This window comes from Microtus oregoni, unplaced genomic scaffold (genome assembly GCF_018167655.1).
Source record: "Microtus oregoni isolate MIOR12 unplaced genomic scaffold, Mior012 000053F_ref0000044, whole genome shotgun sequence".
Lineage (NCBI taxonomy): Eukaryota > Metazoa > Chordata > Mammalia > Rodentia > Cricetidae > Microtus > Microtus oregoni.
Window position 1 is genome coordinate 14,053,393 of NW_024543829.1, and position 25,352 is coordinate 14,078,744.

The window sequence follows — 25,352 nt, forward strand, 5'->3', positions numbered from 1 at the left end:
AGAACACGGAGACGTGTGAGAAATAAAAGAACAGAAACCATAGAATAGTATCTAGAATAGTATCAGGAGGGCGTTCCAGTGAATACTGAAATCTGCCTGCATTGATTTTTCCTTACAGATGAGGTGGGGGAGAATGTAACAAAAGACTTTATTAACAAAGGACAACTCAATTGCTTTAACACTTTGAGACATCAAATCATCAGTATTCTGTTGTTTAGGCAGGGAAGCTGCCCTAGACCACCATCCTGAAGGCAGTCACTCCCCAGGTGACCACATAGAGTTCCATTAGGAAAGCCTATACAGAGTGTCTGTCAGTGTGACAGGAGCAGATGCTGATCCCAGCTCCAAGGCCTTGCTGGACTCCTAGGTCAGTGCCAGGGTGTCCAGGCCACGTACAGGGACCTCCTATCGGCCTTCTCAACGCTTTTCCAGAAAAACAGTCGACTGCAAGGACCCTGTTCTCAGAGGACTGGTGTGCTAACTGATGGTCTGCAGCTTTGTTTTTCCCCAGCCTTGTTTGCACGCCAGAGCACTTTCTGACTGAGGAAGGAAAAGTGGGGCATTTTCATCTTTCTTTACTAAGGACATTGACCCTCAGACCTTCCCCAAGGCCACTCAGCCAGGAAGTCTGTCGTACACAAGACCTCACCCATTTCTCTCCTTGCAGCCCAGTCCGTGTCTTGTTCGCATCCTCTCTCCCCCATACATACAAGCTGGAAAGCTGGTCTGTAGGATGCCCTGAGCCACCCCTAGTGTGGCCTCTGCAGTGGCCTCGGTTTCCCCATCTGCTAACTTGGATAAATGACGCCTGCTCTCTGCACCGTGAAGATAAAGCTCTAAGACCCCGAGTGAGGAAGGGTCCCGCGCTCGGCGCAGGCTCGTTGCCGTGCCCCAGGCCCCGCTGCTCGGCGCCCCTCCCTCGTCCTCCGCTCTCTCCTCCGCCTCCCCTGTTCCCCGCCCCTGCGGTTCTCGGCTTCAGCTTCTGCTGTCCTTCCCATCGCTCACGCCTCCCTGTGCCGGGGTAGCCACTCGCTGCCGCCCGAGACCCCGCCACCCACGCAGGCCGGGCCAAGCCGCAGCGCAGGCGACCAGCGCGCGTCCCGGCGTCCTCGAGGAGCGGGATCGCTGGCTCCGACCGAAGCCGAACCAGGTGAGGGCAGCCCGGAGGAGGCGGGGGCGTAGGTTTCTCTTCTACGTGAGCAGGGCCGGCGGGAGGCGCGAGGGACCGGGTCCCTTTTCCTGGAAAGGAGGATCTGGGCGCTATTTCATAAAAGAGGCTCAAGGGCTTTTACTCCAAAGGGAGGGGTGGAGGGCAGGTCTCACGGAAAAGGGGGACCCATTTCTGGGATATTTTTCCCCCACGAGAAAAGATTAATTGGCTACTTCTGTAAAAGCGGGGCTCACCTTCTTAAAAGGATGCAGGACTTTCAAGGAAGCTAGAAGGGAGGGGGTTCTGGCGGGGCTTGAGAGCGGGGTTAACTGGGACACCAGGAGCAAGGTGCTGGGGCTTGAAGATGCCCTCAGCCTGACATCGCTGCACCTTCCCCATTGGTTCCAGGACTCTGGGTTTGCCCAGCTCTCTCTCTGTCCCAGTTTTTCTCTTTGAAGGTGACTATTTTGAGCTTTACCTGGACAGAGCTTTGTGCAGCCATTTCCTTCGCTGGAGCTCCAACACCCACCTGACACCTTCCCATCCCCCCACTGACCTGCTGGGGAAAGGGGTTGTCAAAGGGGTCCAGGGACACGTGCAGTAGAGTATGAAAAGGGGGAAGACCCTTTGGCACTGATGGATCTCCCAGACTTGGCAGGAGGTGGGCAGGAGCTTCTAGAGCAGATTGCTAGGAAAGCCGCAGGGCGGGGGGGGGGGGGGGGGGGGGAGCACACCCACCCTCCAGGAGACAAAACGACAGCGGGTCTTGCTTGCTTTTGTTTGCTTGCTTGCTTGCTAAGCTTCCTTCTTCACTCGAGATTCTAGCACTCATTCCTTCTGGTTTTGCGAAAGGGGTCAGAGGCAGGAAATGTATCGGCTGGAGAGATGCCTTTGTGTAAGAAGGAAAGCTAGTAGAGAAAAGCACCGAATCTGAAATTTAAACCCTCTGTTTAAAGCTTAGTGTTCCGTGGATGACCTTGAGCCAAAACCTGTACCCCTTGTTTAAGCACCAGCTTTCTCATCCATAAGATGGGAGAGGGCTCATCTGTAATGTCTAAAATAGTTTGTAAAAAGGAATAGATTAGACACTTAGCAGGTGGAGGTCTCACCACGCCTCCCTTCCTCACCAGGTAACCCAGAGGACATCTCTGAGAACCAAAAAAGTACCCCCTGGGAGGAGGCAGTGTTTGGCTGGCCCCTGGACCTGAGGTCTTTCTTGTGAGAGTTAAAGGGCAGTGCATTTGCTCCAGCAGCTAGGGACGTGGAACGCAGCCTAGTTCCAGCCCTCAGCCGAGATGCAAGGCTACACACGCTCCCAGGGACTTCCCAGAAAAGCTCATGTCTCAGGCTGCCTCTAGGCTCCTTTCCCACTTGCCTCCACTTTGGAACCTTTGGGTGTTCAAGCTTCAAAACCTCTGCCCTACTTCAGAGCATGGTGGAACCCCACCAACAGCAGACGCCAGGAACTGGGTAATGCCTCCACCAAGCATTTACTGAGACTAACACCTTAGGTCAAGAACTTGATCAGGTCACTTTTCCCTGGGGTAGGAACAGAAGTGTCTGGACACCTGGGTAGGTCTGTCCCTATACAGACCTTGTTCACAATTGCTGTCTGGGTATGTTACCACAAGCTTGTGTGAGGTCCTCCGTCATGCTGTTTATATGGATGAAGTCTTACTCAGAGTTAAAAAAAATATTGCCTAAGGTGACTGGGGTGTGACTCAGTGTCAGAGCACTGTGGGTCTGTCCACTCCATTCCACCAAATGAAGCTGATGACTTCACCATCCTGCCAAAACCCTGCCGGGACTTTATTTTGTTCTCCATTTCCTCAGCAGCCATGGTGCCCTCCTTCCCACAGGAACCAGCCTCCAAGCATAAAGGCCCGGAGGGAGTTATAGCCCTTAAAGAGTAAATACAATTCTGACTATGGCTGTTCTGTTTGCATGTATGTTTGTGTACCATGTATGCCAGCTGCCAATGGAGGCCAAGAGAGGACATCAGGAGCCGGGCGGTGGTGGCGCACGCCTGTAATCCCAGCACTTGGGAGGCAGAGACAGGCGGATCTCTGTGAGTTCGAGATCAGCCTGGTCTACAAGAGCTAGTTCCAGGACAGGCTCCAAAGCTACAGAGAAACCCTGTCTCGAAAAACCGAAAAAAAGAAAAAAAAAAGAGGGCACCAGATCACAGGTGGCTGTGAGTTGCCATGTGGTGCTGGGAACGGTAGCTAACACTCTTAACTGCTCAGCCATCTCTCCAGTGCCTTGTTACTGTTACCTTGTTTCGTAGGGCCAGACCCAAGGGAGTCCAGAGATCCGGTGGGACTCTGGAGTAGGTCAGAGGTCAGGAACGGGTGAGAGAGCCGCTCTCGCGGATCATTCCCAGGTAAGAGTTAAAACGTTGCCATGGTGGAAACTGATACAAAGAGCCAGTGTTTATTGTGAAGGGTGGGCCGAGGAGAGGAGAAAAACCACAGGGGAAGCAGTGGAAAGCAGGTGCTGGTTACAGGAAACTTAGGCCTCCCTAACACCCGGAGGAGAGAGGACAGGGCTGCGGGCCTCATTAACCAGAACAGGTCAACATGTCTGCGGCATGTGCACCAGGCCCTATTTGCAAAAGGATTCTCAAGCTTTAAAAAAAAAAAAAAAGTTTGGAGAAGGCCTGGCCTAATCCAGTGATTCTGAATATGTGAACTCTTAGTCAGCTAATCAGACTGCGAAAGATGCTAGTAGACTTGCAACAAGTATGGGTGCTATAATAAGCCTTCCAGCCGGCACTGAAGCACCTTAAGTGAGAAGTACTGGCCTAGTGAAGAGAAACAGCGCAAGTCATGGGTCAAGAGCAAGGCTAGGAAGAAAAATTACAGGTGGAGGCAGGCACTGTCCAACCCTTCTCCCCTGCTCGGGTCTTCTCTCCCCTCCCAGGTGCTATGCTGCTGCTCCTGCTGGGTTTGCTAAGCCCGGCGGCCTGCTGGGCACTGGGCCCGGCGGGTCCTGGCTCCCCAGAGCTGCGGTCAGCCTTCTCTGCGGCTCGCACCACCCCGCTGGAGGGCACGTCGGAAATGGCGGTGACCTTCGACAAGGTGTACGTGAACATCGGGGGCGACTTCGATGCGGCCACCGGGCGGTTCCGCTGCCGCGTGCCCGGCGCCTACTTCTTCTCCTTCACGGCCGGCAAGGCCCCGCACAAGAGCCTGTCGGTGATGCTGGTGCGCAACCGCGACGAGGTGCAGGCGCTGGCTTTCGACGAGCAGCGGCGGCCGGGCGCGCGGCGCGCTGCCAGCCAGAGCGCCATGCTGCAGCTCGACTACGGTGACACGGTGTGGCTGAGGCTGCACGGCGCTCCGCAATACGCGCTGGGCGCTCCCGGCACCACCTTCAGCGGCTACCTGGTGTACGCCGACGCCGACGCGCCTGCGCGCGGAGCTGCGCCCCCGGAGCCGCGCTCCGCCTTCTCGGCGGCGCGCACGCGCAGCCTGGTGGGCTCGGATGCTGGCCCGGGGCCGCACCACCGGCCGCTGGCCTTCGACACCGAGCTGGTCAACATAGGTGGCGACTTCGACGCGGCGGCCGGCGTGTTCCGCTGCCGCCTGCCCGGCGCCTATTTCTTCTCCTTCACGCTGGGCAAGCTGCCGCGCAAAACGCTGTCGGTGAAGCTGATGAAGAACCGCGACGAGGTGCAGGCCATGATTTACGACGACGGCGCTTCGAGGCGCCGCGAGATGCAGAGCCAGAGCGTGATGTTGCCGCTGCGGCGCGGCGACGCAGTCTGGCTGCTCAGCCACGACCATGATGGCTATGGCGCCTACAGCAACCACGGCAAGTACATCACCTTCTCAGGCTTTCTGGTGTACCCCGACCTCGCTGCCGCCGGCCCGCCGGCTCTCAAGCCCCCCGAGCTCTGAGCCTCAGCTTGGAGGAACCCGGGAAGGCCGTGGGGTGTGCATGCCGAGCCGGGACCGCAGCCCGAACGCCTCACCAGCCCGAGCATAACAACCTGCTCAACGCGCCTCGACTCTTCCAATAAAATGGGCCTGCCTCTGTCAGCCCTAGGGCCCTGCCCTGTGTCTTGACTGTGATGCCTTTGCCTCCTCTTCTCCCCGGGAAGGACAGAACAACCCAGACTAGGACAACCCATAAGGCCTAGATGGGGGTCAGGCTTTGTGAGAATGACCAGAGCTTGAAGCATATTCTCCTAAATTCAAGTAAGTCTCCCCTTCATATCTGTGTCAAGTGCATCCCTCTGACTTCTCACTGACAAATGACATTCTTCTTCAGGCCCAAATTCTGCCTCTCTGTAACAAGGAACATCCCACTACTCTGACCCAGTAGGAACACAGGACTCAAGGAAACAGCATGTTCCTTCTTCCAGTAGGGCATGGGACTGAGATAAGGGCTGATACCTGCTTGCCCTGCCTCCTGCCCTCTCAAAACCGGCTGAATGATGTGGTCAAAACATGTGTTAGAGTAAGTTTTCGTAGATACAAAAATGAGACAGGCTCTGGGAGGCCAGAACAGAGCTACACAGAATACACATACATACCCTACACTGCCTGAACCAGTCTCTCTGCGAAGGGCTTCTCCCAGCTTTATTCCTTACTCTAAGATGTTACATGTGAGGCTTGAGATGAAACAAAAGAAAACTTTTTTCTTTCCTCTCCACAGAGGTAATGTTCCCCTACCTTTTCCCTTGACTCCTGTAAATTAGAGCCATCGAAGACCAATCTATGCTCCCAGTCCACATGGGGACTTTGCAGTCTCAGAGACCGTAGATTCTTGGTTAGCTTTGAAATGAGTGTACGACTGGGTGACAAGCATTCCGTATTTCACAGCACTGCCAGGATAGGAGTTAGAGGATCTGACATGAATTTATTTAGGGGTTGCTTTGCTTTTAGCATGTATTAAACACACTTTCAATCCTGACCTCTGGACATACATACATGTAACCACTGTCTACCAGTCTTGCCCTTTGCATTGTGCTTATGCCTAAACCCAGGCCTTAGCTGGGTCTATGAAGTAAAATAGAATAGGAATGAGCATGGGTAGTCAGCATCCAGGGGCCAAGCTAGGCTAGAGATCAGAATAGGAAGACACAGGAACCTGCTGAAGTCCCTGCCAAGGGTAGGGAAAGGGTAATGAGAAGAGGAAATGCCAAGTGAAAGGGAAGGGTCAGGATCCCAATGAAGGGGGATGGCTCTGGGGACAGAAACCCTTGCACAGGTCCCAAAGTGTTTTCTGTGCCAGGAGGACAAAGACCTCCCTCTTCAGCCTCACTAGCCCCATGGAGCTGATAGACACATAATGGGCCTATAAGAAGCAGATGCTAAGAAAAAAATAACGACAGCTTGAATTTTGCAGGAAAATGGATGGAGTAAGAAAACATTATTTTGAGTGAGGTAACCCAGACACAGAAAGACAATTATCACATGTACTCATTCATAGGTGTTTTTTTTTAAAGATTTTATTTATTATGTATACTACATTCTGCCTTCATGTATGCCCGCATGCCAGAAGAGGGCATCAGATCTCATTACAGATGGTGGTGAGCCACCATGTGGTTGCTGGGAATTGAACTCAGGACCTCTGGAAGAGCAGCCAGTGCTCTTAGCCACTGAGCCATCTCTCCAGCCCCCCATAGGTGGTTTTTAAACATAAAGCAAAGAAAACCAGCCTACAAACCACAATCCCAGAGAACTTAGACAATAATGTGGACACTAAGAGAGACTTACATAGATCTAATCTACATGGGAAGTAAAAAGTATAAAAAGACAAGATCTGAGTAAATTGGGAGCATGAGGACCTTGGTGGGGGGGGGGTTGAAGGGGGAGGGGAGAGGCAGGGAGGGGAGCAGAGAAAAATGTAGAGCTCAATAACAATAAAAAAATGTATTAAAAAAAAGAAGCAGATGCTAAGAGGAGCCCTTCCTGAAGATGCTGGAGTTGCTCTAACTATGGCTTAGCACCCTCCAAGTCACTGGGCACATGTTGCTGCGGGAGGAGCCTGAGTCGATGACCTGGATGTGTGGATCCTGGTTTCTAATCCTGGATGTACAGTTGTCCCATGATGTCCGGTTCCAGCCCCGCCCCCAGAACTGCATGGGGAGCTATTTTAGGGGTGGGGCTGACCTTAGGTGTCAGGTATGTGAGCAAGAGTGGGCAAGGAGTTGGGAAGACCCATGCTGCTTGGTCCCCACCACAGGCACGTCTAACTTTAGTCCCCTTCCAAACCCTGAACTTAGGATGCCTGGACCCTGCAACTCCATGATCCAGGCCAAGAAAAATGACCTCAAGCATCACTTCTGGCCCTCTGGCTCCTACAGGCTACCTTCCATGACAATGCTGTCCATGGACAGTCCTGAGGCAGTAAAGGGGAACTGGATCCCTGCTGTCCATCACTCTGAACACCTGGCCTCGCAGAAAAGTTTTGTTGCCCAGGAGGCATCTTTAACAAAACAGTGTGTGGGTACCATCTCATGTCCCCTCCCCTATTCCAACTGCACATATATGCATGCTGGTGGTCACCCTCTGAGGCTTGAATCTTATCCCGGTGCATCCCATTCTGACTCCCATCTTGGCAAAAATTCAACCTGACTACTATGGCTAGCACAACACCCTGGTAGAATCCCAGAACAACAGTAAGCACTGAAACTGATCTCCATAGAGTTTCTACACCATCAGCCACTATAGCTCTCCCCTGGCCCACAGTTCCTCCTCTGCCTGATTCTGGACTAGTCACACAGCAGGAACTGTAAAGTCCCAGCATGTCCTCTAACTCTGTCCTCCCAGAAGCATTGTGCTCCTTCATCCAACTTTCCACGACAGGACGCTACTTCATTCCTTTGTGTCAGTCTTCAGTGCTGTGTAAGGAAGGGCTGGCTATGGCCTCATTCACCTGGGGGTTAATTTCACCCCTTCAAGATGGGGACTCTCCATTTTCTGCAGTAGCATCATACTCTTGCTCAGATGGATGGGCTGTTGAGTTAATAAGAGATCGAGCTTGACCCTACCAAGGGACACATCTCAAGCAGTAATGCTATCTTACTATCTGTTCTCACACTGAAAACATCTTGCTAGAAGCCAGCTAGGACACTTAATCCAACCTGACACCCAGTCCAGCCCAGCCTCCAGGGCTCCTTCAGCTGCCAAAAGCATCAGCTCCAAGTCCAGTTCTCCAGCTAGATAGCAGACAGACACAGAGCCAACAAACCAGCATTCGAGTAGCTGGGGGAGGCAGCATTGTCTTGGGAAGCTGATGGGGGAAGAGTCTTCTGTTTTGTGTTGATTTCATTGGTTAATAGGACAGAAAATTAGGTAGGCTTAATAGACAGAACAGAATGCTGGAAGAAAGATGCCGAGTCAGGCAGTTGCCATGATTCTCCCACCCGACACAGACGCAGGTTAAGATCTTCCCTGGTAAGCCACTTCGTGGGCTACACAGATTATTAGAAATGGGTTACATCAATATGTAAGGGCTAGTCAATAAGAGGCTGGAACTAATGGGCCAGGCAATATTTAAAAGAATACAGTTTCGCCGGGCGGTGGTGGCGCACGCCTTTAATCCCAGCACTCGGGAGGCAGAGGTAGGCGGATCTCTGTGAGTTCGAGGCCAGCCTGGTCTACAGAGCTAATTCCAGGACAGGCTCCAAAGCCACAGAGAAACCCTGTCTCGAAAAACCAAAAAAAAAAAAAAAAAAAAAAAAAAAAAAAAAAAAAAAAAAAGAATACAGTTTCCATGTAATTATTTTGGGTAAAGCTAGCCGTGCAGAGCTGGGCGGGAAAGCAGATAGATGAACTGTGGCTCCCAAATGCCTCTGATAACTCTACTGACAACTTTGTAGTACTAGTCCAGAAGCTTGATAGATTCCTTTAGCTTAAGAGTAAATAGCTCCTACTCTTGGCTCATAGAACCCTATGGATGGCATAAAAGTAAACAGCTCTTCCATCTTACACCTGAAAGAATGGTCAAGATCAAAAACACTAATGACAACTTATGCTGGAGAGGATGTGGGGTAAAGAGAACATTCTGCATTACTGGTGGGAATGCAAGCTGGTACAGCCCCTTCGGATGTCAGTGTGGCGATTTCTCAGAAAATTAGGAACAACCTTCCTCAAGACCCAGCAATACCACTTTTGGGTATATATCCAAAGGATGCTCAATCGTGCCACAAGGACATGTGCTCAACTATGTTCATAGCAGCTTTGTTTGTCATAGCCAGAACCTGGAAACAACCGAAATGCCCCTGGATCAAAGAATGGATAAGGAAAATGTGGTACATTTACACAATGGAGTACTACACAGCAGAAAAAAATGATAGCTTGAATTTTGCAGAAAAATGGATGAAGCTAGTAAACATTTTAAGTGAGGTAACCCAGACACAGAAAGACAATTATCACATGTACTCACTCATAGGTGGTTTTTAAACATAAAGCAAAGAAAGCCAGCCTACAAACCACAATCCCAGAGAACTTAGACAACAATGCAGACACTAATAGGAGAGATTTACATGGATCTAATCTGCATGGGAAGTAGAAAGTAGAAAAGACAAGATCTCCAGAGTAAATTGAGAGCATGGGGACCTTGGGGGAGGTTTGAAGGAGGAGGGGAGAGGCAGGGAGGGGAGCAGAGAAAAATGTAGAGCTCAATAAAAATCAATTAAAAAAAAGGAAATAGCTCCTGCACTTGGCTCATAGAACCCTGTGGATGTTTGGATGGATGACAGTACATGGAGGTTCTGGCCCCACCCAGACCCCTGGATCTATCAGCTGCTCCCACACAGTCTGCTGAGATAAGGACTTTCTTCAGTAGTTTCAAGGCCCTCAGTTGTCACTAAAGACCATGCCACACCTATTCTAAACCCTAAGGACTGTGAAAACTGAATTACAGCTCCAGAAGCCTACAGATCACAGTGTCTACTGCTATAGCATACAGCTCCATTAAATAGACCAATTTGGAGGGAACACCTCCAACCCCTGCACCCCTCTCCTGAGTCAGTGCCATTTCTACCCATTAAAGATCATGAGGGAGGGCTGGAGAGATGGCTCACTGGTTAAGAGCACTGTCTGCTCTTACAAAGGTCCTGAGTTCAATTCCTGGCAACCACATGGTGGCTCACAACCATCTGTAATGAGGTCTGGTGCCCTCTTCTGGCCTGCAGGCATACACACAGACAGAATATTGTATACATGATAAATAAATATTTAAAAAAAAAAAAAAAAGATCATGAGGGACTGGGGGAGTAGCTCAGCAGAAAGAGCATTTGCTGCCAAGCTGGATGATCTGAGTGTAATTCCCAGAACTCAATGGTGGGAGAACCACTCCTGCCAATCATCCTCTGACCGTCACATATGCTGCCACCCCCACTAAATAAATGTTTTTAAAATACCCAGAAGCAGTGGCGGTGGTGCACTCTTTTAATCCTGGCATTTAGGAGGCAGAGGCAAGCAGATCTGAGTTCAAAGCCAGCCTGGGCTACAGAGGGAGTTCCAGTAGAGCTACACAGAGAAACCCTTTCTCAAAAAGCCAGCCAATGAATAACCTTAGGAGTTTATTTACACAGACAACCATAGATGAGGCATTCTTCTGGGATCCAGCTTTTCAAGCTACTTGGCTTCAGGCTTCTTGTCTCCAGCTTCAAGCTTGAGACTCTCAGGGGGCTGACGATAGGCAGGGAAAGCCTCCCAGGGACTGTTCAGGTCAAACTTGCGGAATTCTTGTGCTAACTCCACTGGTTCAGCTACTACCCGCTTCACTTCATCGTCATAACGTAGCTGTAGGAGCAAAAGTTAGAACTAATGACCGAGGAGCCATTTTGTATGTCCCCTTCCCTCTCCCCTTGACTTCTGTTCAGTACTCGCTACAGTTGTCAGTCACTTCCACGCATATTACCCATGTGGTCACAGTGCAGTAAATGAACGTGTGGGATTTCAAAATGGCCTTACTTTTCACATGCTGCCACTTCACATCTGAAGCTCTGAACTATCTGCTAGCAGACTTACTGCTCTCCCAAACACACACCTTAAAAGGTAATAGCAATGGGGGTGGCGGCGCACGCCTTTAATCCCAGCATCTGGGAGGCAGAGGCAGGCGGATCTCAGTGAGTTCAAGGAACTAACAGAGTTAGTTCCAGGACAGGCCCCAAAGCTACAGAGAAACCTTGTCTCAAGAAAACAAAACAAAATTCATGTGTGCTAATAAATAACATGCCTGAAATTATGATCCCTCCTCAGTGGCCATCCTTTCTTTTCATGTGTGTACAATGTACATTACATGTTCACTTGAATATGTGCATATTTGGAGATCAGAGGTCAACATCAAGTATCTTTCTTGGTCATTTTCCACATTATTTATTTAATGTGTATGCTTCATGTTTGTATAATGTGTGTTACATGTGCTGATGTTTGTGGCTATAGTACAGGCTGGCTAGCACATGAACTTCCTGGGATTCTCCTGTCTCCACTGCCCACCTCGCTGCAGGAACACTTGGGATTACATATGTGAGTTACTATGCCCTACTTTACTTGGGTTCTGTGGATTAAAACTGAGGTCTTCTTTTAAGTGCATGACCCAGTGAGCCATCTCCTTGGCCTTATACTTACTTTTTAGAGCTCAATGACTAGACTAGGCTGGCTGACTAATAAGCTCCAGGTTACACATACATGTTGTTATATTATTTTTGGTTTTTGAGATCAGGGTTTCTCTATGTAGCCTTGGCTGTCCTGGAACTCATTCTGTAAACCAGGTTGGTCTTCATCTCAGAGATTTGCTTGTTTCTGCCTCTTAGTGCTGGAATTAAAGGCTAGTCTGGAACTCGAGAGATCTACCTGCCTCAGCCTCCTGATCCTGGGATTAAAGGCATGTACCACCATGCCTGGTTTACATCCATCCTTTTTACATGGATGTTAGGGATCCAAATTCAGGTCCTCATGCTTGTGCAGAAAGCACTTTACTGACTACTAAGCTATCTTCCAGTTCCCCACCCATTTAATAGGCTCTTGCCATGCCCAAGCTGGCCTTAATACAATCCTCCTGCCTCAGCTTCCCTAGTATTGAAATTATAAGAATATACTAGTATACCAGACCCTCAGTAAGGTTTTTCTTTTTTTTTTTTAAAGATTTATTTATTCATTAGATATACATTGTTCTTCAGGCCAGAAGAGGGCACCAGATCTCATTATAGATGGTTGTGAGCCACCATGTGGTTGCTGGGAATTGAACTCAGGACCTTTGGAACAGCAGGCAGTGCTCTTAACCACTGAGCTAACTCTCCAGCCCCGGTTTTTCTTTTTTTTTGAGACAGGGTTTCTTTTTGTTGCCATGACTGTCCCAACTCCCTCTTGTAGACCAGGCTGGCTGTGAACTCACAAGTGCTGGAATTAAAAACATGGACCACCACCCGACTGTGGTGTGCTTGAGGGCTGAAAATTTCATGTCTACAATTCTTTACTGATAGAGGTTAGGAACAGAACCTATCTATCTATCTTTAAGGTTGCCTTGATCAATAAAACTCTGTTTGCAGCTGTCCTCCAACCCCCCAAGAAAACAACCAATAAATAAACAAAACCTTTGTTGTTTTCCTTTAAAAAATGCAAGCCAGGCGGTGGTGGCGCAGCCTTTAATCCTAGCACTCGGGTGGCTTAGGCAGGCAGATCTCTGTGAGTTCAAGGATAGCCTGGTCTACAGAGTTGTTTAGGATAGACAGGCCTGAAGATAGAGACGGGACAGAGAAATCCCTGTCTCAAACAAAAAACAAAACAAAAACAAACAAACAAAAAAACAACAATAAGGGACTGGAGATATTGTCTAGCCATTAAAAGCACTGGCTATCAAGGCCAGCCTGGTCTACAAGAGCTAGTTCCAGGACAGGCACCAAAAACTACAGAGAAACCCTGTCTCGAAAATCAAAAAAAAAAAAAAAAAAAAAGAGCACTGGCTATTCTTCCAGAAGACTCAGGTTTGATTCGTAGCACTGGCATGGTGAATTATAACCACCTGTAACTCCAGTTTCAGGGGATGTGGCATATCCTCTTCTGGCTTCCACATGCACCAGACACACATATACATACATACAGACAAAACACTCATACTCATAAATATAATTTCTTCTTTCTTTCTTTTTCTTTCTTCCTTCCTTTCTTTCTTTTTTTTTTTTTTTTTAAAGACGGGGCTCTCTGTGTAGCCTTGATTGTCCTGGAACTTACTCTGGAGACCAGGGAGTCCTAGAACTCACAGAGATCCCCCTGCCTCTGCCTCCCAAGTGCTGGGATTAAAGGTGTGCACCACCGTCTGGCATAAAAATAAATCTTAAAAAATAAAATACCACTGGGTAGTGGTAGCGTATGTCTTTAATCCCAGTGCTGTAATTTTAAGGTCAGCCTGATCTCCAGGACAGCCAGGGTGGTTACACAGAGAAACGCTGTCTCAAAAAGAAAGGAAAAAATCATTACGATAACAGCTTTAACACTTGCAATATACAAGGCTTTATGTCACTTAATGCCACTACCTATTTAAATTCTTATTTTTCCATTATGCAGATGAGAAAACTGTCTCAGCCGGGTGGTGGTGGTGGTGCACACCTTTAATCCCAGCACTCGGGAGGCAGAGGCAGGCAGATCTCCATCTCCATGAGTTTGAGGCCAGCCTGGTCTACAAGAGCTAGTTCCAGGACAGGCTCCAAAGCTACAGAGAAACCCTGTCTTGAAAAGAACCAAAAAAAAAAAAAAAAGAAAGAAAGAAAAAAGAAAAAAAAAAGGAAAGGAAAAGACAACAGTCCCATGGCAAAATCAAATAACTTGCCTCACATTACAAAAATAAAACTAGGATTGCAGTACAGGCTCTTAAACCATCATAATCTACAGATCATATCATATTCCCACCATGCTCCATGACTGCTACCCCAGTTTTAAGGTTTCTACCTCAACATAGCCAGAGAGGGGAAAGTCCTTCCGGAAAGGATGTCCCTCGAAGCCATAGTCTGTCAGGATTCTTCTTAGATCAGGGTGGTTAACAAAGAAAACTCCAAACATGTCCCAGACCTAGGAAAGAACAGCTCTCGGCAATCTGTCCATTAGGGCCAAGCGCCAAGGAGCTGCGCTGCGCCACACCCCATGATTACAAACAATTGCTGTGCTTCTGGCCCAGAGGCAGGGCCCACTACAACCAATAACTCACCTCCCTCTCATACCAGTTGGCTGCCTTGTGCACAGAGACTATGGACTCAATGGGTGTCAGCTCATCTGCATAGGTCTTCACACGGATCCGAGAGTTGAAGCGCAGAGACAGCAGGTTATACACAACCTAGAGAGAGAAAAAACTAGAGGAACGAGGTAGCTATAGGATGAGGTCTGGGTGAGAGCATCAGTCTTTATTTTTTTTTTTTTTTTTTTTTTTTTTTTTTTTTTTTGGTTTTTCGAGACAGGGTTTCTCTGTGGTTTTGGAGCCTGTCCTGGAACTAGCTTTTGTAGACCAGGCTGGTCTCGAACTCACAGAGATCCACCTGCCTCTGCCTCCCAAGTGCTGGGATTAAAGGCGTGCGCCACCACCGCCCGGCAGCATCAGTCTTTATTGTTTGTTTAGTTTTGGTTTTTCAAAATAGGTTTGTCTATGTAGCCCTGGCTGTCCTAGAACTCATTTTGTAATCTAGCCTGGCCTAGAACTCAGAGAGATCCACCTGCCTCTGCCTCCCAAGTGCTAGGATTAAAGGTATGCCTCTCCTATTTTAATATTGTATGATCTTATAACTTTACTAGCTAACAGAAAAAAGTCCAAAGCCAGTCACAAAAGATCCTCTTGAACCATATAACCAAATCCCCAGTGTGGATATAGCTCAATGGTAGAGTGCTTGACTAGCAAGTATAAGCCTGTAGGTTCAATGCCCCACCATGTGTGTATAACATTAAATATGTAGATTTTTTTGAGTCCTGGAACCTGTATTACTAGACTGGCTTCAAACTCACAGGGATCTGCCTGCCTCTGCCTCCCAAGAGCTGTGTGAATGTGCCACCATATCCAGCATAAACTTAATTTTTAAAAAATCAAGCAGAGCTGGGTGTGGGTGGTGCACTAAGAAGGCAGAGGCAGACAGATCTCTGTGAGTTCAAGGCCAACCTGATCTTCGGAGAGAGTTCAAGGATTATAGGACTGGTTCCATAGCTACAAAAAAAGGAAGGAAGGAAGGAAGGAAGGAAGGAAGGAAGGAAGGAAAACAAATCAAGCAGAGCCAAGCATTGTGACTATTTAGTGAGCAGATATATAAAGATCATCTAAGCTGAAAAGTTCCCAGGCTAACATAGTTAGACCCCGTCTCAAAACAACAGAAAAAAAAGTTAAAATAAAAGAAGGAAGGAAGGGGCTGGCGAGATGGCTCAGCGGTTAAGAGCATTGCCTGCTCTTCTGAAGGTCCTGAGTTCAATTCCCAGCAACCACATGGTGGCTCACAACCATCTGTAATGAGATCTGGTGCCCTCTTCTGGCCTGCAGGCATATATGCAGACAGAATATTGTATACTTAATAAATAAATTAATTAAAAAAAAAAAAAAGGAAGCCAACAAAAACAGACAAAAATTCTGCTATGATCTGTGTGACTCAGCCTGACACTGAAACTACAGAGGCTCTGGTGACCAAAGAAGCTGTCACTCAGGAAATCATCTATGTCCTTTCTTACCTTTAGCTCCCAAACCTCTTCTTCTGTTTTTCAGTTAGCATCTCATCTCATATTGCCCTAGTTTTCCTTGAACTCCCTGTGCAGCAGTAGATTGCCTTGAACTTGTGACCCTCCCACCCTCACTTCCCCAAGTGCTAGGACTCAAGGTCTACCAGTACGCGTATTTTTTAAGCAGTGCTGGGGAGCAAACTGCGTCATGTGTATGCTTGGAAAGTACTCTGCCAACTGAGCTATAGCTATCCTGGCCCCAAACCTCACATTTAACTGACCTCAAAACGGTTCTTCCGAGTTGGGACATCTACTGCTGTCATGTCAGCCAAAGATTTGAATTGTGCATTGGTGTGGTCCTTGAGGAAGGTCAGCACTGGGATGACCCCATCAGGATGGATGCAGACTTCTAACTCATCAAAGCAGGTCACCTGTAGACATGGAAAGGTGCTGTAGACAGCAGAAATGTCGCTAGCTTCTGCAGGAGTCACTGTTTGAAGGCAGTGGTTTTCAACTTTTTGTTTTGTTTTGTTTTTTTGGGGGGGGTTCTTTGAGATAGGATTTTGTTGTGTATCCTTGGCTGTCCTGGAAGATTTTCAGCCTTCTTAATGCTGAGAGACCCTCCTCATGTTGTGGTGACCCCCAACCATAAATTTATTTTCATTGCTACTTCATCACTGTAATATTTGCTACTGTTATGAATCATAATGTAAATATCTGTGTTTTCTGAGGGGGGGAGGGTCACAACCCCCAGGTTGAGAACCACTAGTTTAAGGTGAAGAAATAAACAATGGGGTGGATTCTTAACCCAGACCCAAAGACAATGAGTATTACCTGAACTTGTTGGACATACTTGGGTAGGATTTCAGCCACATACTCTCCAAATGCTGAGAGCTGTTTGTGGGTCACATCAGTCCGTGGTCTGACAGTGGCTGGAAAGAAAAAAGTATAAAAGAAAAAGGTAACAACCGGTCCTGCCTCAAGTCTCTTGGACTTAAAAAAAGTATTTACTTTTGTTTTGGTGTTTTGCCTGCATATATATCTATGCACACGAGTGCCTGTTGCTCAAAGAGGACAGAAGAATGTCAGAACCCCTGAGACTAGAGTTATAAATGGTTGTGAACTGACATGTTGGTGCTGGGAATTTGGGTCCTCTGGATGAGCAACCAGTGCCCTTAAATACTGCTGAGCCATGCCCTCCCGAAAAGAATCTTAAAGGCACAGGTGCAAAGTACCTTCCAGGAATTAGGAAGTGATCAAAATTTAGGGGAGCCCAGTAGTGGCAGCACCCGCCTTTAATCCCAACACTCAGGAGACAGAGGCAGGCGTATCTCTGTGAGTTTGAGGCTGGCCTGGTCCACAAGAGCTAGCTCCAGGACAGGCTCCAAAGCTACAGATAAACCCTGTCTCAAAAAAACAAAAACCACTTAGGGGGAAACAGCACTTCTCTTTCACAGTACACAGAGACTCTTGTTATGTAGTGGGGTCTTTCTTTCTACACTGTTTCACAGCTGTTCCTCAGATTTCTTGTACTTGACAAGAAGCAACAATGTCAGCCTGTCTATCAGACTCAGAACTCTTTAAGGATGGGATTCAGACTTCTGTTTCTCTTTCTCTCATTGGCACCTGCTTATACCAAGTTCTTAATCAAAAAATTTCAGGGCTGAAGAACCCAGGAAAGATTTTCACATTGCCCACACACTGCTCCCAGTTCCTTTGTGTATCTACAAGAAAATCAATGTCCAGAAATCGTGATTCTGTTGACTGAACATAAAATTCACATGATCACTAAATTACTTGAGCACACACACATCACAGACAAAGAATTAATGATTAAGTATCTTTCCAAAGACTTGTTTTGTCGTTCACTAGATCTGTGACTGAAAAATTTTAATTATCTGGACTGATCTATAGTATGAACAGTAAAATACTATGCATCTCACAAGGCTGTTATGAAGTCCAAAGGAAATGATTCACTATAAGGCGCAAAGCCTTAAGGTGCCCAGTAAGTACAAGATTGATGTGAGCTACTATTATTTATGGACTTCGGGTCGGGTCTCAAAAATTTTGTTACCTGCCCTCAAAGAGCTGACAATTTAATCGGAGAAAAACAGTCATGAAAACGGGCAAAGGACAATCAAGATGAGAAGGAAACAAATATCTAGGGCACAGGAAGTGCTCAATTCTAACAGCAAGGTGGAGACCATAGCAATCTCCAAGGACAAGCAGAGATTTCCCAGGAGGGAAGGCATTCCAGAGCAAGGAGAATATTTGACAGAACAATGAAAACCCCTGCTAACGTTGGTGAGACAAGCGCTATCCGCACATACTTACGGCGCGTATCAGACGCCGCGCTCTCCCTCCTCACCCGCTGCAACAGCACTGAGGGTCGCCCAGTCCCTGCACAGAGACATAAAAGGCACAAAGGCGGGTGAGACCCGAGAGGTCTCCGTGTTAGGCGCGCCTCTGCCGCTGTCTCAGCTGTCCCCCTTGCTCACCCCTGGCTACGGAAGCGACCCCTCCGAGCCCACGCCACCAGACCCTGGCTGCGGCAGCCGCCATATTCCTACGATGGAAACAAAATAAGCCCAAGAACACACAGGCCACGGATCACCAAGGGCACGGACCGGAAGTGGAAATGTGCACTGAATATTCTTCCGGGCAGACGCGGGGCGGGAAGCAGAGGTTCCGGATCTGGGCACTGGCATGAAAGGAGGTAACGCAGGTAAGAAAGACCCGCAGGTGGGGAAACCCGTGGAGGTGTACGTGGCTCTAGCTCGGTACAGCAGAGGCCGAAGAGAAGCAGCAGCAAAGAATCGGACGGGTGAGAGAAAGGTAAAGGGTGGGCATTCTGGGTTCTAAGTTCCACGCTGCTCCCCCGCTCTCGAGCTTTTGATGGGGGGGGGGGGGGGACGGGGAAGACGACGGTTTCCTTGGAGACCGTTTCCTAGGCGATTCTAGGTGGCGCGGTCGATTGCACAGGGTTATGGACTTACTTGTGCCCCCGGCCGGGGAGACGGCTGGGCTCTCTGGAGCTTATTTAGGAACTCACTGGGGCGAGTGGGTAAGTACGGAATTGGCAGCTCAGAAAAGAATAAAGATGGAAGTAATGATGTCCAGGCCCAGGCCTCATATCGGAGGGTCTGCAGTCTTATGTCCACGCAAGGAGAGAGTCTAACCACCAGAACTCTGGATGTCTTGCTTTATTTAGTTGTTGTTGTTGTTGTTCTTCTTCGTCTTTTGCTTAATCATGCTTCCTCTGAGTCTCAATAGTTTATATATCCAAACTATTTGGTTAGAAAATCTTTTAAAATAGGCTTCCTCCTCTTCTCTTTCACCAATTGACCAAAGTCCCAAGTCTTTTGTTACATCATTATCAGGAATATCTGATTTTCCATCAAGGAAAAACAGTAGAGATAGAACTTTAATCGATTTCATTGGAGGAGCGGCCCCACTGCAGGAAAATTTGGGTGAAGGAATGTCATAGATCATGTTGGCAGTACCAGGAATAAGGCCAGGCTAGACCCGCCTTGCTCCTGTTTCCCCTTCTCCTGTCTTGAGTTGAACAGTTGAGTTCATGGACAATGTCTGTGGATTACTCGGATACTTAGGGCAGTATTGCTTTGCAGATAGTTGGCTGCCATGGAGTCGCCAGAGGAGCCGGGAGCGTCCATGGATGAAAACTACTTTGTGAACTATACTTTCAAAGACCGATCTCACTCAGGCCGAGTGGCTCAGGGAATTATGAAACTGTGTTTAGAGGAGGAGCTCTTTGCTGATGTCACCATTTCAGTGGAAGGCCGAGAGTTTCAGCTCCACCGGCTGGTCCTGTCAGCTCAGAGCTGCTTCTTCCGATCCATGTTCACTTCTAACCTGAAGGAGGCTCACAACCGGGTGATTGTGCTACAAGATGTCAGTGAGTCTGTTTTCCAGCTCCTGGTTGATTATATATACCATGGGACCGTGAAACTTCGAGCTGATGAGCTGCAGGAAATGTATGAGGTGTCAGACATGTATCAGCTGACATCTCTCTTTGAGGAATGTTCTCGGTTTTTGGCACGCACAGTACAAGTGGGAAACTGCCTTCAGGTGATGTGGCTTGCAGACAGGCACAGTGATCCTGAGCTCTACACTGCTGCCAAGCACTGTGCCAAGACCCACCTGGCCCAGCTACAGAGCACAGAGGAGTTTCTCCACTTGCCTCACCATTTGCTCACTGATATCATCTCAGGTAAGTTCATGGAGAGGCTTATCATACCCAGCTATGCAAGAGTGATTTTTCAGTGGGTAGTCTGGCTCAGAACTCCCAAGTTTATGTGACTGACTCATAGAGCATTTCCCTGGTGAACTTGAGTCCCTAGGTTTGATCACAGCACTGCAGAATGTTAGTGGTGGGGCAATTTCAAGTTAATTTCATATATATGTAATTGGATACATCCATAAAAAAATACATATAATAATGGTGGTCTAATAAAGTGGCTCAAGTCTTTTTTTTAATTTTTTTTTGAGACAGGGTCTATTTGCATAGCCATAGCTGTCCTTTAACTCGCTTTGTAGACTAGGCTGGCCTTGAACTCACAGAGATCTCTCTGCCTCCACTTCCCAAGTGCTAAGATTTGTTGTGGGACTTCATTCAGCCAATAGCCTTTTAGATACCAGTCCATTAGTACGTGGTCTGAGGTACTATGAGCACAGACAGGAAGCATGCTCAGTCTTCTTTTTCTTTTCATTAGTTGGTGGTTGGAATTGGGTTCAGGATCAGGAACCTTTCCCTGGGTATGGTGCAACTCCCTAGCGGGGTGTGGGGCCACCAGATCCCTTGGGTTCTATGTTTGCTGTGCTCACTCCCACTCCAGGGCTCAACAAAACAAATGCGGGGGTGGGGGGGCTGGAAAGATGCCTATTGTGTCAGGGAATGTGAGTCCACCCAGTGGATTAACTGGTCCACACAAACACACACACACGCTCGTCACTGTTCAGTGGGCAGGGGGCATGAGAGCAGCCGAGTCAGTCACCTGTGGTTGTTCCCCAGTCACCCCTGGACAACTGCTGGAGGCAGGCAAGAAGGCTGACTGGACCGCCAGTAAGGCTTGGGGTTTACTGCTCTACCGTAGGGACCATGATCTGGAATTGACTTTCACCATCCACAGAATACAATCACCCCTCAGAGCTGTGATAGGCCCCAACCAGGTTATTAATCCCCCTGCACCTGCATCCAAGCCAAGCACCCCACGCCCGACCACTGCACAGCCCCCCGGAGACCCAGCTCAGCTTATCTGCCCTTGCAGTGACCCTGGACCCCCAGGCTAACTCTAGACAGAAGACCCACTCCTGACACTTCTTGACCTCTCATACCTAGTCCTGAATACCACCAAACCTGATCTGACTGTCACTTGCTGGCTTTGCTATGATACTGCTCCCCTCCCCCCTTTTATGAGGGGATTGCCCTCATTGGGACCTATGTTGGGGAATATTATTTTCAGGTGTATGATTTTTGTTACGCTGCATTTGTTTAACTCTGTGAAGCTGTGTTACTGTGCATGTCTAAAACACCTGATGGTCTTAATGAAGAGCTGAACAGCCAGTAGCAAAGCAGAAGCAAGGATAGGCAGGGCTGGCAGGCAAGAGTATCAATACAAGGAGAACCTAGGAGAAGGAGGAGCAAGAGAACAAGGAGAGGAAGACATCAGGGACCAGCCAACCAACTATTCAGCAAGCCATGGAGAAAGAAGTAAAGAAAGTATACAGAAATAGAGAAATGCCCGGAGGCAAAAGGTAGGTTAAGAAACGCTGGCAAGAAAGAAGCCAAGCTAAGTCCAGGTATTCATAAGCCTGTGTGTGTGATTTAAGAGGGAGCTGCGTGGAGGCATGCATGACTACCGGCTGTGGTTCCTCTTGAGAGCCCGTTAGGATTGTTATTGGTGAGGCTGGATGGATGGCTCAGCAGTTAAGAGTGCTTGTTGCCCTTGCACTTCTTACTCTTAGAGGACCAGGATTCAATTCTCAGAATCCACATGGTGGCTTACAACTATCAGTAACTCCAGTTTCAGGGCATCTGATGCCATCTTCTGATGGTCATGAACACAAACCTCATGTGGTGCACAGACATGTGCAGGCAAAGCATTCATCCATGTAAAAAAAAAATTATTTTTGTTTTTCGAGACCCTGTCTAGAAAAATAAAAAACAAAAACACACACACAAAAAGAAAAAAAAAACCACAAAAACATGAGCTGGACAGATGGCTCAGCAATTAAGAGCACTGGCTGCTGTTCTGGAGAACCCAAGTTCAATTTCCAGCACCCACGTGGCAGCTCACAACTGTCTGTAACTCCAGTTCCAGGGCTTCTGATACCATAACACATATAGACAAAACACCAATACACATAAAATTATAAAAATAAAATGAAACCCAGTAATATTGTCATTGACCCGCTTTTCCTTTGGCTTTCGCAGATGGGGTTCCGTGCTCCCAGAACCCAACAGAGGCAATAGAAGCCTGGATCAATTTCAATAAAGAAGAAAGAGAGGCTTTTGCGGAGTCACTCAGGAGCAGCTTGAAGGTGAGGCGCATTTCTTAAGGATTGGGAGTGCCATAATTTCTGTACACTCCAGCCCTCAGTGGCCATTTTTTGTCTTTGTTCTTTTTGGCAGGGAGAATGTGTATCTCTTGGTGTATGTGTGGGGGTCAGAGGACAATTTAAAGAAGTCAGTTCACTGGGCGATGGTGGCACACGCCTTTATAATCCCAGCACTTGGGAGGCAGAGGCAGGCAGATCTCTGAGTTCGAGACCAGCCTGGTCTACAGAGCTAGTTCCAGGACAGGCTCCAAAGCCACAGAGAAACCCTGTCTCAAAAAAAAAAAAAAAAAAAAAAAGTCTGTTCTCTCCTTCTATTACATAGGCCACAAGGATCAAACTCAGATCCTCACGCTTGTACAGCAAGTACCCTTACCCACCTAAGCCATCTTCCAAGCCACTGATCTAGCCTCTTTTGATAGCTACTGATTGGTCACCGTCTTGAAGTAAACAGGTCGGATGTATTTTCTGACCCTAGAAGATAACAGTCTATGAGCTTTGAAACTCACAGAGCCTTTACTGTCTTCTCTAATGCTATCTTCTTTTTGTTTTAGAGACAAGGTTTCTTGGTGTTAACATTCCTATCTGTTCTGGAACTCATTTTGTAGACCAGACTGACCTCGAACTTCTGCTTCCTGAGTGCTAGGATTAAAGCCATGTGCCACCACTGCCTGGTTTGATTCTATCTTCAAGATCTGTTTTCTTTATTGAGTTAACAGTTCTAGCTAGATGTGCTGGCTCAACAGGTGGGAGGTGGACATGAAGGCAGGAGGATCAGCTTCAGCTACATAGTTGGTAGCCTGTATAAGATCCTGTCTCAGTTTGCACGGCAGTAGGACAAACCCTTAATACCAGCACTTGGGAGGCAGAGTCATGCAGATCTCTGAGTAAGGCCAGCATGGTCTACAGAGCTAGTTCCGGGACAGCCAAAGCTAAGGAAACTCTGTCTTGGGGAAAAAAAAGAAAAAAGTATAACATTAATAATAATAGTAATAATAAAAAGCAGGGATATAATTCAGTTTCTAGGATGCTTGCCTTATATTATAAAATCCTGGGTTTAATTCCCAACACTGAAAAACAAAAAAGCAGTAAGAGTGGATGTGGTTCATACCTGTGATCCCCTTGAAGGCTAAAGCAGGAGGATCTAAGAATGAGCACTTTGGGCTACATACCAAGATCTTATTTGAATAAATATGTAAATAAACTGAATTGCAGGGATAACCAAAACAGATTCTCTGCCCCTGCATAAAATGCTTAGAAGAAAGTAATTAGAAAAAGTTGGGATGGTTACTGCTAACTAGAGAGGAGGCTGGAGCAGGATGTGAGTGTGAGGCAGTACCTGTCTGAGCTGATGTCGGGATTTTAATTCTGCCAACAGGAAATTGGGGAGAATGTGCACATTTACCTTATCGGGAAAGAGTCATCTCGTACCCATTCGTTGGCCGTGTCCTTGCACTGTGCAGAAGATGACTCCATCAGTGTAAGTGGCCAAAACAGCTTGTGCCACCAAATCACTGCAGCCTGCAAGCACGGTGGAGACTTGTATGTAGTGGGAGGGTCCATCCCACGGCGCATGTGGAAATGCAACAATGCCACCATTGACTGGGAGTGGTGTGCTCCTTTGCCCCGGGACCGCCTCCAGCATACCTTGGTATCCGTGCCTGGGAAAGATGCCATATATTCACTGGGTGGCAAGACACTTCAGGATACCCTCTCCAACGCAGTCATCTACTATCGGGTAGGTGATAATGTGTGGACAGAAACAACCCAGTTAGAGGTGGCTGTATCTGGGGCTGCTGGTGCCAACCTCAATGGAATCATCTACTTACTAGGGGGCGAGGAGAATGATCTAGACTTCTTTACCAAACCTTCCCGACTTATCCAGTGCTTTGACACAGAGACTGACAAGTGCCACGTGAAGCCCTATGTACTGCCCTTTGCGGGCCGCATGCATGCAGCTGTACATAAAGATCTGGTGTTCATTGTAGCGGAGGGGGACTCTCTGGTGTGCTATAATCCCCTTCTAGACAGTTTCACCAGGCTCTGTCTTCCTGAGGCCTGGAGCTCTGCCCCATCCCTCTGGAAGATTGCTAGCTGTAACGGAAGCATCTACGTCTTCAGGGATCGATATAAGAAGGGAGATGCCAACACCTATAAGCTGGACCCTGCTACTTCAGCTGTAACTGTCACAAGAGGCATTAAGGTGCTGCTTACCAATTTGCAGTTTGTGTTGGCCTGAGACAGTAATGGGAGGAACAGCTGACTCCTTTGCCCTCCCCTCTTCTGCGCATCCCCCGTCAAGTCTGAAATCCCCCAGTTCAGAGTAATGTGTTAGTGTGGGTATAGATGAGGAAGGCAGCGCCTCAGCCCATCCCCAGGCTCATGTAGGGCTCTGTTTAGGGCTTTTCACACTACAGCTGTTCAGATGGTTGCTTCAACTCTGCCATGATCCCCTGTGATCCCGTGCCTCACTTCAGACTGCTTAGAGTCAGCCTTTTTTCAGACTTAGGCACAACGTCCCCTTACCAGATCAGTGTTAATAGAAGCACCTTGGTTCCCATGCAGGAAGAAAGAGGCCTGTTCCTGTTTGTCTACAGCCATCAAAGTGACTAGCTGTCACTTTCCACAAAGAATTAAGTATTGAGAGTTTTCTTTCAGGATTTGGAGAGGACAGTGGATTAAGCTAAAAATGTACTTCACCAGCAAGAAGCAACACTAGAATTCAGGACACTACTTCTAATGTTTTCTTATCTGTCAGGAAGGAAACTTCGGTTTGATTTTGGCTTATACAAACAGATATAAGCCAGAAAGTAGAAACAGTTATTTCTGATTAATAGCAGAAACTGTTTTCCAGACTCAAATATAGCTATCTCTGGTCTTTTAAAAACTCTAAGCTAACTCAAGAGTTAGGAACTGTTCATACAAATAAAAGTTTTTGAAGTGCTGTGTGTGTCTGTGTTGACTCCTGAAGGGAACTGATT

The 25,352-nt window shown here is 47.8% G+C and overlaps 4 protein-coding genes across 7 annotated transcripts; 2 read left to right on the top strand and 2 right to left on the bottom strand.

Moving 5' to 3' along the window:
• Positions 1-738: 738 nt before the first annotated feature.
• C1qtnf4 (C1q and TNF related 4) lies at positions 739-6,595 on the top strand. The gene is made up of 3 exons (XM_041637642.1): positions 739-1,150; positions 3,438-3,533; positions 4,073-6,595. Exon 3 carries the CDS (start codon positions 4,078-4,080, stop codon positions 5,050-5,052), a length of 975 nt encoding a protein of 324 aa, XP_041493576.1. The 5' UTR covers positions 739-1,150; positions 3,438-3,533; positions 4,073-4,077; the 3' UTR covers positions 5,053-6,595.
• Positions 6,317-8,519, bottom strand: Fam180b (family with sequence similarity 180 member B). The gene is given in 3 exon segments (XM_041637481.1): positions 6,317-6,407; positions 6,409-6,470; positions 7,057-8,519. Coding segments are annotated over 3 exon segments (537 nt in total). The 5' UTR covers positions 7,441-8,519.
• Positions 8,520-10,678: 2,159 nt separating this feature from the next.
• Ndufs3 (NADH:ubiquinone oxidoreductase core subunit S3) lies at positions 10,679-18,449 on the bottom strand. The gene is made up of 7 exons (XM_041637586.1): positions 18,294-18,449; positions 18,130-18,195; positions 16,630-16,727; positions 16,077-16,226; positions 14,315-14,440; positions 14,059-14,178; positions 10,679-10,914 (listed from the first exon to the last, which is right to left on the bottom strand). Exons 1-7 carry the CDS (start codon positions 18,355-18,357, stop codon positions 10,747-10,749), a joined length of 792 nt encoding a protein of 263 aa, XP_041493520.1. The 5' UTR covers positions 18,358-18,449; the 3' UTR covers positions 10,679-10,746.
• On the top strand, positions 18,409-25,315 carry Kbtbd4 (kelch repeat and BTB domain containing 4). Of its 4 annotated transcripts, none has more exons than XM_041637584.1 (4): positions 18,409-18,520; positions 19,425-20,026; positions 22,250-22,356; positions 23,750-25,315. In XM_041637584.1, exons 2-4 carry the CDS (start codon positions 19,438-19,440, stop codon positions 24,608-24,610), a joined length of 1,557 nt encoding a protein of 518 aa, XP_041493518.1. In that variant the 5' UTR covers positions 18,409-18,520; positions 19,425-19,437; the 3' UTR covers positions 24,611-25,315. The 4 variants fall into 4 exon arrangements, with proteins under 4 accessions (XP_041493518.1, XP_041493515.1, XP_041493516.1 ...); XM_041637581.1 differs by having other exon boundaries at positions 18,484-18,630; XM_041637582.1 differs by having other exon boundaries at positions 18,493-18,619.
• Positions 25,316-25,352: the final 37 nt, after the last annotated feature.

Excerpts from the sequence above, each read along its gene's own strand:
- C1qtnf4 (XM_041637642.1), top strand. The coding sequence starts at position 4,078 with ATGCTGCTGCTCCTGCTGGGTTTGCTAAGCCCGGCGGCCTGCTGGGCA.
- Ndufs3 (XM_041637586.1), bottom strand. The coding sequence starts at position 18,357 with ATGGCGGCTGCCGCAGCCAGGGTCTGGTGGCGTGGGCTCGGAGGGGTC. Across the intron at positions 14,179-14,314 it reads CCAACTGGTATGAGAGGGAG|GTCTGGGACATGTTTGGAGT; the intron begins GTGAGTTATTGG and ends GTTCTTTCCTAG. Across the intron at positions 10,915-14,058 it reads CCCTCTCTGGCTATGTTGAG|CTACGTTATGACGATGAAGT; the intron begins GTAGAAACCTTA and ends TTGCTCCTACAG.
- Kbtbd4 (XM_041637584.1), top strand. The coding sequence starts at position 19,438 with ATGGAGTCGCCAGAGGAGCCGGGAGCGTCCATGGATGAAAACTACTTT. Across the intron at positions 20,027-22,249 it reads GCTCACTGATATCATCTCAG|ATGGGGTTCCGTGCTCCCAG; the intron begins GTAAGTTCATGG and ends TGGCTTTCGCAG. Across the intron at positions 22,357-23,749 it reads CACTCAGGAGCAGCTTGAAG|GAAATTGGGGAGAATGTGCA; the intron begins GTGAGGCGCATT and ends TTCTGCCAACAG.